The 13,690-nt window shown below is 35.0% G+C and overlaps 1 protein-coding gene across 3 annotated transcripts in view; it reads left to right on the top strand.

The window, feature by feature from the left end:
• Positions 1-13,690, top strand: part of LOC114337564 (sodium- and chloride-dependent glycine transporter 1) — a 175,052-nt gene that overhangs the window by 32,492 nt on the left and 128,870 nt on the right. For all 3 annotated transcript variants that reach the window (XM_050659899.1, XM_050659897.1, XM_050659898.1), the window contains exon 2: positions 8,338-8,546. In XM_050659899.1, the coding sequence (XP_050515856.1) occupies positions 8,354-8,546 (193 nt within the window). In that variant the 5' untranslated portion in view covers positions 8,338-8,353. The remainder of the gene's footprint in view (positions 1-8,337; positions 8,547-13,690) is intronic.

The raw sequence follows: 13,690 nt of genomic DNA, 5'->3' as shown, positions 1-13,690 counted from the left end.
AATATTTGTGCGGATTTCAGTTTTATTTTAATATTTTTTTCTTAACCCAAGTAACGCCCAAATCTAATACGTTCACTTTTATATAAACATATCAAGGTATGTTTGTAACATTTATTTATATAAAAAAATTATTTTTGAGTGTTGTTTGGCTTTCTTGAAAACAGTAGTTTCGCAGACGACGCCGGACCAGTTACGCTACTGCTACAGTACCGGACCAGTTAAAGGTTAAAAACTCATATTTAACTTAGTATTTTTGAGGTTGCCAGATACTTAAATTGAAGTTTAAACATTCAGTCTCAAGGTTCTGAAGAGTGATTGTATCTAACCTTAATTTAAACCGTTGTTTTTTAATTGGTAAATATGCATGTCCATCCGATTTTTTTGCCGGTGCGGCGCGTTCTATTTCAAAAATCTTAAATTTTCCTCCGAAAAACATTTTTTCAAGATTCTTTGGGACATTCTAAATAAAATAAGTTTCTTGACATTTTTCTCAAAAGTTAACAGTTTTAAAGTTATAAACGATTTAAAATCCAAAAATGCGTTTTTTGGCATTTTTCGGATTTTAAATTGCTCATAACTTTAAAACTATTAACTTTTGAGGAAAATGCCAAGACACTTGTTTTATTTAGAATATCCCAAAGAATCTAGAAAAAATATTTTTCGGAGGAAAATAGGAGATTTTTGAAATAGAGCGCGCCGCACCGGCAAAAAAATCGGATAAACACGCATATTTAACATTTAAAAAACAACGGTATAAATTAAGGTTAGACACGATCACTCTTCAGAATCTTGAAGCTGAATGTTTAGTCTTCATTTACGTATCTTGCAACATCAAAAATACTAATTTGAATATGAGTTTTTAAGTCTCGAAAATGCGTATTTTCGCATTTTTCAGATTTTAAATCGCCTATAACTCGAAAACTATCAATTTTTAAGAAAAATTACAGATACCTTTTTTTTTATATCGACCGAAAAAACTTAAAAATATATGACCCAGAGCAAAAAAACGTTATCTTTTGTATTTGTTTAAAAAAATTGTTTAAACAATTTCTGCCCAAAACTTCCGCCCGGCACCCTTCAGATTTGTTTAAGGGGGACATTTTTAAATAGGAATCCACTAAGAAACCGAATCAGAAATTTTTTCAGACGGGAGCGGTCTCACCACATGGACTAAAGTGGCGTCATACATTCCATTGAAGTCGAGCTTAAGCGTCCAGTGCAGTGGTTTATTTGTTTACTACACTTCAATGAATTGCCCTTCAGACACTTGTTTGTATACTTGGATGGTCAAACAGCGGGACCTACATCATTTTCTGGAATCATGGGAAAACAGCTGCGTGCTTGTGAGAAACAACCTGTTGTAGATTACTTACCAATCCAATCAGAAAGTATCAATAGTACAAAAAAAGATCTGAGTAAAGACCAGTTGTACCTTTTGGACATGGAAAAAGCAATCCAGACCGAACAATGTGAACCAGAACTTGCTGTAAAAGATCCTGGGCCAATCAGTCACTCCCGTTAGTCAACATGTGCTAACCGTGTTTTAAGACTATACATCTCCCAAACAAGTCCTTCAAGAGAGTTAAAGACACTAGTGGATTATATTATGATGACATATGCTCCTGTATGGTTTGATATAAAACAATATCATTCAGTGAAATACGGGCCCAAACATATATTTAAAGTCGTGGAAACTACAAGGAATTTTCCAGATATCATTAAAAATATTATCGATCCTGTCATCGCTAGAAATGCGTACTTCTGTCATCCAGAGAACATGCTGTTGACGATGGTAACAGATGAGAGACGACACATCCGACAATTAGGTTACAGGAGGTTGCTTAAGTCTAAGAATCAGAATATGACGACAGAAATTGTTAGAACATTTAAGGTTCCCATACTGAATTTTAATGCTACGGACTATATCGAATTGATAGATTGGAATATATGTATACTTACACCACCTCCTTTAATGGAGAAGATGACAACAGAGATAATTTCATCTCTCATAACGGACGAAAATATACCAGACTTTGAGTTTTTAAAATACCCATGTCACACTCAAGCTATTGAGAGATGCGTCAAGCTAGTGAAGGAAGCAGCAGGCAAAGTGTGCGGACATCAATCTAGGGCTATGATGCCAATGTTTGAAACTAAACAAAATTTCAAGGCAAATCCCATAAGTTAGAGCCCCACGCCCAAATTGGTTGGATGGTTGGGTAGGGTGTGGGTGGAACTCGATTTGCAGCCACCTCCGCGCTGGTGAGTTCTGGGTCATTTCAGCAAATGGCTATTGCTGAAATGAGCGAAGAGCTGCAATGTTTGTCTAAATATATGATGGTATGTTATGAAATCAACAGATTTTTGATTTTTTTCTAAAGTTTAACCCTTATGCGCGATCTGAAGAATATAATCAGGAATTTTTTTATTATTTTTCCCGTTATAAGCGTGCCTATGCTCCACTTTTCCGCGCTATTAGAATTCTTATATCCAAAAACTTTTTTTCAGCCCACCCTATTATAGAGCTCCCAAAAAATAATTATTTTATGCAAATTGGCCACGTGTTGTAAAACTTGCCTACTGCTGTTTAGCATAGGAATTGCAAGAAACATTGTAACGGGCATGTTCTACGCAATGTAGATTTTCTACACTCTCTAAATTTACCGGTGATGGTCTCAGTTCGCTTTTCAAACGTGGACGTGTGTGTAAACTTCGAAGTGGAATAAGTGAGTACAGTAAAGCCTGTCAGTAACGGCCACTAAAAATGAAAGAACTATTGGCCGATAGAGAAAGGTGGCCGCTATTGCCAGTTTTTGAAGTCTACATATAATTGGTTTGGGAAATTTTTAAACTGGCCGTTAGGAAAGGTGGGCGATGTTGGCAGGTGGCCGTTAACACATGTTTTACTGTATTTTACAAATGGATATTTCACCAGTGAAGGTTGCCCAGATATTTGCATTATTACGAGAGCGGTCGCCCCGTCGCCTACTTATAACGCAGTCTGCAGTCTGAAGAGCTTAGCGTCGATACCAGGAGACCGATAGCTACAACTGACGACCAGGTTCGGGTCGGCGACGTGTAATAACAGGGAAGGATCATCGAATAATTGTCCCGAATGCCTTGCGGAAACGGCGCGCGACACGAGTTGAACTTCAACAATCATTGAGGAATGAATGTGGTGTCTGGTGTCACTGTCACTCAGTTGACAGTTAGGAGAAGACTTAAGGCTGCCAATTTGACTCCCAGATGAGCTAAAACAGGGCTCAAATTGAACGTACATCAGAAACAATCTCGACTTAAGTTTGCTCGAGAACACGTCAATTGGGACCTTTGCCAATTGAGCAGAGTTTTATTCTCTGATAAGAGTAGAATGTACTGGTATAGCAATGAAAGAACAGGACGCGTCTATTGAAGGCCCGAAGAATGACTTTCCCAGTGCTGCAGTGTCGGAACAGTGAGCTATAGAGGTATATTGTATATGGTTTGAGGTGGTATTAAGTTTCTGTCAGGTGTAGTCAATATTGTAGACTAAGTTTAAGAAAGGAGCGCATCACTGAATGCCCCCCTATATGTCAACAAATTGTCAGTCCTATTATTTTTGTTGTGGTAGATAGTTTGTGGGGTTAATAAAAAAGAGAAAGTTGTTAAGAGTTTCAATTATCTATTTTCTTTTTAGTACCAATATAGAAAAACTTTATACGATATACAGGGTGTAACAAAAACGCAGGTCATAAATTAAATCACATATTCTAGGACCAAAAATAGTTCGATTGAACCCCACTTACGTTAGTACAAATGTGCATATAAAGAAAGTTACAGCCCTTTGAAGTTATAAAATCAAAATTGATTTTTTTCAATATATCGAAAACTATTAGAGATTTTTTATCGAAAATTGACAAGTGGCATTCTTAGAGTAGGAGAATCTTTAAAAAAAATTTAGTTAAAATTGTGCACCTCATAAAAATTTTATGGGGGTTTTGTTCCCTTAATCCCCCCAAACTTTTGTGTACGTTCCAATTATATTATTATTGTGGTACCATTAGTTAAACACAATATTTTTAAAACTTTTTTCCTGTTAGTACTTTTTCGATAAGCCAGTGTTTATCGAGATATTCGGAATATTTGTCGAATCTACCAAATATTTGTATATGGTGAAGTACTATTAGAGAGATCTGTTAATTATCTGAAAATTTATTTTATTTTTTTTTATTTAGGTATTGCCTCGACAACTAATGGTCATTGGCATGGTAGGTACGGTAAATTTTTACAGTTAGGTACCTAGTGTCATGTGTAGTGTGTGTGTGTTGAGTAAGTGTCATGTTACTTTGCAAAGTCGACGTCATTGTCTTTACAAAGAGACACTAATTGTATCCGAACGTCTGCGGTCCCTCCGGTGAGTACCGATCCCACAAGGACAGAATCTATCTTCATTTATTAATTTATAATAAACGAAAAGTTTCTGAACCTGGTGAGATTCGAACTCACGACCATTCGCACCTTTCGATCCAAAGGTAGGCCCTCCTAGCCAGTGAGCTACACAGGGAGTAAAGTTTATTTTATAATTTACATCTCGATAAAAGGTCGTATCTAAAAAATACTACTAGCCAAATAATTTTAGAAATGCATACTGTGTTTAACTAATGGTACCAAAATAATAGTTTAATGGGAACGTACACAAACATTTGGGGTTTTAAAGGAACAAAACCCCCATATACTTTGTATGTAAACATATTAAAAAAGAAGCCACAGCTCGATAAAAACTGACTTATCGATAAAATATTGAGAGGCAAAAAGTGTCTAAAAACATTGTGTTTAACTAATGTTTTCACAATAATAATGTAATTGGAACGTACACAAGAGTTTGTGAGGGTTTATGGCAGGGGTTCTCAAAGTGGGTGACGCGGCACCCTAGGGTGCCTCAAGCATTTGCCAGGGGTGACGTGGAATATTTAAGAAAAGTCGAACAACCGGCCGCTGTGCCACTGTCCAATCGAAACATGCTGACTATTTGTACTAGTGTATTCTCGATGGCGACCGAGACACAAACAGCAGAATTCGACCGACGCGACTGCTTTTGCACATTGCAAAAGCTGGAAAACCCCATACCATTTCCGAGGAACTGATTAAACATTGCGTGAAGGATGTCATACAATGCTTGTTAGGTCCAGATATGACCAAGAAGATTGATAATGTGTAAATGTCAAACAGCAATATAAGCAAGAGAATTCACACTGTTTCATTCACTTGTAGAGAGAGAGAGCTTATAAATAGATTAATAACTTGTGAATTCTTCAGTTTACAGCGTGATGAAAGTACCGACGCTGCTGGACTTGCTTGTGTTTGTGAGGTTTCCATTCGGGATGAAAATAGAAGAAGAACTCCGTATGTGTGAAGAGCTTAAAAGTTATGCCAGTGGTGAAGAAATTTTCAAGGATATCCACGAGTATATAAGAAAAATAATATAGAGTGGAGTAAATGTGTGGATATTTGCAGTGATGGAGCGGCTGAAATGGTTGGTAAATTTGGACAGGCGGTGTCTAGAATAAAGGTAGTGCCAGAAAATGCCTCTGGCAGTCATTGTGTTTTGCATAGCCATTCTTTGGCAACTAAAAAGATGCCGCAAGATTTTAAAGACGTATTGGATGGTTATGTTAAAATAATTAACCACGTGAAGAGCCGTCCGCTTCAAGCACTCCTTATAAAGCTCACCGCTGAAGATATGGGTATGGTCGGCATGGATCATTTTAATCTTTTGCTCCACACAGAGGTCCGGTGGCTATCGAGGGGAACGATTTCAGGGAGACTATTTGAACTAAAAGATCCACTGATTATCACATTTACGGGTCTTTCATCCAAGAATTAAAAGATGTAAATTGGCTGCTAAAATTGGATACCTTTCAGACATCTTCGAAATAATAAATAAAACCACCACTTCGCTTCAAGGTAAAGGAAGAGCACAATTAGATCAAATTAAAGTCTTGCGTAAAAAAGTTACATTTTTCAAAGCATATATTGAAAAGAGGAACCTCACGAATTTCTCTCGATTACAGGAATTTTTTATAACAAATAAAATCAATCCTCAAACGAACTTCTTTGAAATTGATAAAAAAGATCAAGGCAGGTTTTGTTTATATTTGATTCAGAGTTGGACCACCATCTCCATATAGCTAGTTCAGCATCCTTATGCCTCATCGGTGAAGCTCAGAAGTCTCAACTCTTCTTTGAAATTGTTATTGCTCATTTGCAAGGTTTGGAAGAAAGTATTGTAAACTATTTTCCTGACATTGACTCAGATGACTTATATAGCTGGATGATGGACCCGTTGTCGTGTGACCCAAAAAATAAACCTGTGGGAATGATAAATTAAGTTTTTCAAAATATACTTGAGATAAGCGAAGATATAGCAGTTTAAAACTCAAATACCGTGAAGGAAGCCAAGAGGAGTTCTGGAAGCAGGTATATTCAGAAAATAATGTTGTTGGCAAGGTTGCAGTGAAAAAACTTGTGTGTTTCACATCGACTTATCTCTGTGAGTCTCCTTTCTCCGCATGTGCTTACATTAAAAACAAATACAGAAGAAAACTTCAAGCACCAAGGTATTTGGGAGTCAAACTTACAAAGATTCCCATAATTATATAATAATGAAAACATCATCGAAGCAGCTTGATTCATCACATTAAGTAAGGATACTTGAATATCAAATGTACTGCATTTTATTGATCTGAAATAAAATTTATATTGAAATGAAATGAGCCTCAGAATTATATTTTTTTCATTTTTTGTCCTTTCCCAAATCGCTTCAAGGGTTGGTGTGCCTCGAAATATTTTTAGTCCTACAAGGGTGCCGCGACTAAAAAAGAGAACCGCTGGTTTATGGGAACAAAACCCCATAAAATTTTTAAGGGTTGTACAAATTTGACTGGTACTTTTTTTAACATACTCCTGCCATAAGAATGCCACATCTCCAGTTTCAATAAAAAATCTGTAATAGTTTTCGATATGTTGACAAAAATTGATTTTAATTTTGTAACTTCAAAGGGCTGTAACTTTTGACTAGGTAAGTTAAGAGGTAGACTAAGGTAAGTTAGGCTTAATTAAACTATGTTTGGTCCTAGGATATGCGGTTTAATTTATGACCTGCATTTTTGTTACACCCTGTATAAATGAAGTGTGAATATAAATAAATATACTCATGGCATTGTCTCACTTGATATTTGCTATCAACTTTCCATGTTCGAAAAATCGTACCACTCTACGCATTTTTATAAAAAATTAAATACTATTTCGTTAGACTTTTTAGTCCTGTCGCCAGGGGGGTACAACGGCCTCCTTTATTCAGATGGACTTACCCAATTTTTTTATGTATTCTGACCCGTAGAACACGAATTTTTTGGGTAACAGTTGATCCGGATGTCGATAAGATTTTTATAGACAAAGAACTTGAGGAATTACATAACAGCAATTTCTCCCAAAACAAAACATATTTTTGTATTTTTTGGGCCATTCTAAGCAAAAAATGTTCTGACAAGTTTTTTCGTAGGATGCATAGTTTTCGAGATAAACGCGGTTGAACATACAAAAAAATCGAAAAATTGCAATTTTTGAACCCGAATAACTTTTGATTAAAAAATAAAATAGCAATTCTGCTTACCGAATTTGAAAGTTCAAGTCAAATTATATGAGTTTTGATTATTTGCATTGCTAAAAATTTATTATTTTATTGTTAAACAAAGTTATAAACACCTAGTGCGTGAGTGATATCTTCAATGATTTCTCATTTAAAATCGAATGAGTAGGTTGAGTAGCTACAAGTGCAAGCGAGACAATAATTTCTATGTAGCATGCGTTAAAACGCATGTATTAGGCACGGGAAACACTATGTGTTTATAGCTTTGTCTAACAATAAAAACATAAATTTTTAGCAATGCAAAACCGATATAATTTGACTTTCAAATTAACTTAAATACTTTATTTTTTAATCAAAAGTCATTCGGGTTCAAAAATTGCAATTTTTTGATTTTTTGAAAGTTTAACCGCGGTTATCTCGAAAACTATGCATCCTACGAAAAAACTTGTAGAAACATTTTTTGCTTAGAATGATCCAAAAAATACAAAAAAATGTTTTGTTTTGCGAGAAGTTTCTGTTATATAATTCCTCGAGTTCTTTGTTTATAACAATCTTATCGACATCCGGATCACCTGTTATCCAAAAAATTCGTGTTATACGGATCAAAATACATAAAAAAACTTGGGTAAGTCCATCTGAATAAACGAGGTCGTTGTACCCCCTGGCGACAGGACTATTTTGGGTTATTTATAAAATCACTTTGTTTCCAGGCAAATGTATTAAATCATGAATGACGCAAAAGAAGAAAAGAGTTTATCTAATTCAGCAGAAAATAATCACCATGAAAGTGTAAGTGAAAAAGTCAAGGCCAGAGGACAATGGAGCAATAAAACAGAATTTATATTATCTATTCTTGGTTATGCTATCGGACTTGGAAATATATGGAGATTTCCATACCTGTGTTATAGAAATGGAGGAGGTAAATATATGTTTTAAACTTACTATTTAAGTAACAAACTTCCATTGTGAATTGTATATTAATTTTTTTTAATTATCCATATGGATTAGTTAAAATCATCACAGAACGTTTTCGGTCATATCAGACCTTCATCAGTGCAACCCTAGAAATAAGTTAAACCACTCTAAGTTAAAGCAAAGGGTGAAACTTTGACTGTTATATAAGTTAAGCAAGTGGATCATCATCACGTAACGCTACAACCCTGGGCAGGTCCTGGCTGACTGTACAACTTTCTTCCAATGTGTTCGGTCTTCCATCAACCTAGGGTCAAATGGGATGTTCATTTTTCGGAGATCTGCTTGGATGTTATCTCTCCATCGCATTCTGGGACGTCCGAGTGATCTTTTGCCTGTAGGAATCTCCTCCCATACCAGTCTTACAAGTCTCTCGTTATGAAGTCTGTGCACGTGGCCTGCCCATCTTAGACGCTGTGATTTAATTTCTTGGGCAATATCGGTGTCATTGTAGAGTTCTTTAAATTCGAGGTTGGTTTGTGTTAATGTCGTGGTGAGGTCCGAAAATTTTTCTAAGTATTTTTCGTTCAAAACGTCTGAGCTTTTCTTCGTTTGATTTGGTCATGGTCCACGTTTCGCAACCATAAGTACAGGCCTGACAATGGATTTATAGATTTTGATCTTGGAACTTCTTGTAAGATTTTTTGATTTTATAAGCTTATTCAGTGCAAATAGACAGCGATTTGCTGATTGGATTCTGTATTTTATTTCTTCAGTTACATCATTGTCAGCTGTGATTACGGCCTCTAGATACTTAAAACGTTTACTCTTTCGAAATTAACGGTGTTGACAGTCACATTTTGTCCTATCCTGTCTCTTCGTTTCGTTCTATTTATACACATTTATTTCGTCTTCTCTTTATTAATCCTCAGTCCTACTTCGCTTGTTGCTCTTTCCACCTTGTTGAAAATGGATTTTGTGGATAGGATGGAGTCTCCAACGAGATAAATGTCATCTGCGTATGCTAGTAATAACTTGGGACCTTGAACCGATAGCAGTTCTGTTTTTATTTCGGCCGACCTCACCTTATTTCTCTAATACAAGGTTAAAAAGTAGTGGAGATAACGCATCACCCTGTTTGAGTCCACTGTTGATTTCGAAGCTGTCATACAGTTTATTATTTACACGTTCGTTTGATATTCCACCCTCCATACAGACTTTAGTCATCCGAATGAGTTTCTGTGGTATTGAGAACTCCGTCATGACATTTCATAATTGGCTTCTTTCTACGCTGTCATATGCCTGTCGAAAGTCTATGAAGAGATTGTTTATGGGTCTGTTATACTCCCATCCCCTTTCTAGAAGCTGTCTCAGCGTGAATAGTTGATCTATTGTGGATCTGTTTGCCCTAAAACCGGCTTGATATTCTCCTAGGACATTTTCAGCATAAGGGGTTAATCTACTAAGAAATATGTTTGAGAGGATTTTACATGCCGTGTTTAAGAGTGAAATTCCTCTGTAATTCGCGCATTATGTTTTGTCTCCTTTTTTGTAGATGGGCACTAAATGTGCCACTAAACTACCTTGTGTAAGCATGTGGATACTAACGACTTACATCTAAATTAGAACCAGCCACAGAAATGGGTCAAAAGACTGCTAAAATACATCGTTTAAGCATTTAAATTTATGAGCGTTATGAAATTGTGTCGATGTTAAAAGAAAAAAACAAATAATAAAGGAAACTTTTGTTTTCCATACTTCCACAAAATTTATTATAAAACTAGGTGACTACAGCTGTTTCGGCAGAGTGCCTTTCTCAGGTGATTTATTTTACTGTGTTTGCATTTTAAAGTCTTTAACTAAAGAGGTTGAGGAGTGGGGAGCTGTTTATCTCGAGTTGGTCATTCAGAATTATATTTTTAAATTTATTAATTTCCATAGATTCTAATAAAGATAGCTTAAAGCCTTTATTTTGAATAAGAAGAATTTGAAACTGTTCATTAAAGAATTATTATGATCTAAAAGGTGAAGTGCGTATGTAAAATCTGTTTTTATATTTTTGAAAGCCATTTTGTGTTCTGCTATCCGTTTGTCAAAGGTACTGCCAGTTTCACCGATGTAGGTTTTCGTACAGTTACTACAAGTCAGTTTGTAAACACCACTTTGTAGTTGATTTCTATTTCGGCTCTTATTGTTCCTAATGTATTTGCTTAAGGTGTTATTAGTTCTGAAAGCTGGTGTCATTCCTTTCTTTTTTATGTATCTGGCTGTTTTTGTTGATATCTTATCTGTATATGTGATAGAACAGAAGTTACTCGGTTCTTTCTGTGGTAGTAGATATACTAATTCCAGAGCTTTCTTATGGAGTTTTTGGTTTAAAATTTTGTTAATTGTTTGTTGGTTGTGTTTAAACCAAAAACTCCATAAGAAAGCTCTGAAATTGGTCTATTCGCTACCACAGAAAGAACTCAGTACCTTTTGGTCTGTCACATATTCAAGGAAGATATCAACAAACATAGTCAGATACATAAAAAAGAAAGAAAGAACACCAGCTTTTAGAACTAACAACAACTTAATCAAATACATTAAGAACAATAAGAGCCGAAAGAGAAAATAAATACAGAGTGGTGTTTACAAACTGACTTGTAGTGACTCTCCGAAAACTTACATCCGGTCAAACTGGCAGAACCTTTGATAAACGGATAGCAGAACACAAAATGGATTTCAACAATAGAAAAACAGATTCTACATACGAACTTTACCCAAGTAGCAATTTGTCGACGCGACAACGTTGTCTACCGCGTGGCAACGTTTTGTTACAACGTTGTCATTGCCTAGAAGACGACCCTATTCTGCACTAATTTGGTGGACGATTTTTGAGTTGTCTTGACGTTGCCTAGGCAACCTCCTATGAAGCAACATCGTTTCGTAAGCGTTGCATAAGACAACTGAAGCGACTATAAAAAGAACCTGCGCGTGCAATGGTTGCTCTAGGAGTCAGACTAGTTATGTTTTTTTACCTATATTTTTAACACCTGTATGGTGAATGCGAAAACCAAAAAGGTAACTATTTTGACATCGTATTAGGTATTTAAATTTATATAAATACATAAAGGACATAACAAAATTACCTGATCTGAAATTTATAAACGTATCTCAGATTACCGTCAAATATGGATATTTCACCTTTAAGAAACACACGCGCTACTTTTTTACGACATTTTTGACAAAAAATATGCAAATTTAAAATAATTAAATTTTAATATAAAAGTCAAAATTTATGTTAAAGATGTTCTGTATAAATTTAATGTTTTGATGGTGCTTTTAAAGGTATCAGAAAATGCCTGCATTTTTTATATTCTGTGTTTTCATTTTCTTTACATCCCAAAAATCTCAAGTAAAACCAAAATGGTGCATTAAACAATATTACCAAGATTACTAAAAAAATACCTTATTACCAACCATAGACCGATAAGACAACTTAGAAGTCCAATCGCCAACCAAACCCGGCCGCGCTGACTATCCCAACCATTTTAGAACGCACCCTCTTATTGGGTGACAGAGAGGTCATGTGACCAGTGTCAAAAGTGTAGCATTCTCCTTAACAGCGTTGCCACATTTAGGAGATTTCTACTTTTTTGGTAGATTTTTGATATTTTTTAAAATATTCTAGTAGGTAATATTTTTTAGTAGATTTTTGGTATATTTCAACATTTTGTTATGACTAAAATAAAATTTGCTTTTTAATAGTATTTACCCCATTTCTAAATTAATTTTCACACATTTGGTTACAATTTCCAAATCCGAAAATAAGACCGAAAATAAGATTCAGGACGTAGATGATGAATATTACAGAGAAATGAAACTGGATTCTTGTGTAACAAACTTGCAGATTTCAAGTAACAGTGCAAGCAGTATTTCAGGTGTTATTGAAGAGTTCTGGCATTCGGTGAGCCTATTAGAAGCTAACGATGGAAAACTAAAATATCTAAACGTATGTAACTTTGCAAAACACAAAATATTGTGTTCACGTGTTTCTAATGTTAAATGTGAAACAATTGTTTGAAGAATTTGATCCAGACATGCAGCTGTTAAAATTAGTGGATGAGAAAATATTCTAGTTGTTAAATGTACCTATTCATTTTTTTCGAATCATGAGGAAACTATAATAAGTATTTTTGAAAAATTTAAACGCAGAATGAAAGACTGCATTATTTAGAAAAACCAAAACGTTTCTTTTGAATGAGATATTTGGAATTAAAATGACACTACATTTTGTCTTTTTTTACACTTTGTCTTTTTTTCACCCCTGTAACTTATTAAAATAAACATTATAGAAGTTTTCAGGGACTTTCGGTCCTCGGAATAACTTAATCTTTCTTTCTGCGTTTAAATTTTTCAAAATACTTATTAGTTTTCTCAGGATTCGCAAAAAATGAAAACATTTAAAATACATTGAACATTTTAACGGGCGACATTTTGCGCCTATCCCCTTAAGTTAGCTGTTGTTTTTATTATCAAAAATCCCAAATATATCCCAAAAATCCTTAAGTATATTTTAGTTTTTGATTTAGTAGATTTTAGCTAAAAAATGGTAATTACCAGTTGTTGTTTTGGAATAATTAGGTTTCCAATTTTTTGGAATTCCTCTTGGGACAGTTAAGACGGATATGCAGTTTACTGTATAAGTATACTGTATTTACATGGCCTAAAAAGAATCTACTGATTTTGTGAAAGCAAAACTACTGAAAGAGTAAAAACTGACCTGGCAACCCCGTCTAGCAAAGCTGATACAAAGATTGAAAGATTAAGATTATCAAATCTACTGATAAAACAGTGGACAATGGAATGGAAACTAGCTATTAAAAAAACAAACAAACAGGTTGTTAAATAAATCGAAAATTTCCAGCAAAATAAAACATAATAATAAGAAAAAAATAAGGTTATAAAGTAAATCCTTTTTCTCCTTCTGAAGTTGCCGCAAAGGTGTCACACACCTAGAACAACACCTAGGGTCGTGACAGACAACTTCAGAGTCGGCCAGAAAACCCAAATCGGCCAGGGCGTAAATTAGTTTAGCATTATAACGTTTTTAAGTCGTTGCGATTGTTGAAAAAACTGAACTGTGATATGTAGTTGTCACAATGGTAA

The sequence above is a fragment of the Diabrotica virgifera genome, chromosome 8 (genome assembly GCF_917563875.1).
Source record: "Diabrotica virgifera virgifera chromosome 8, PGI_DIABVI_V3a".
NCBI lineage: Eukaryota > Metazoa > Arthropoda > Insecta > Coleoptera > Chrysomelidae > Diabrotica > Diabrotica virgifera.
Note: the sequence above shows the minus strand (reverse complement) of the source record. Positions and strands in the feature narration are given on the sequence as shown.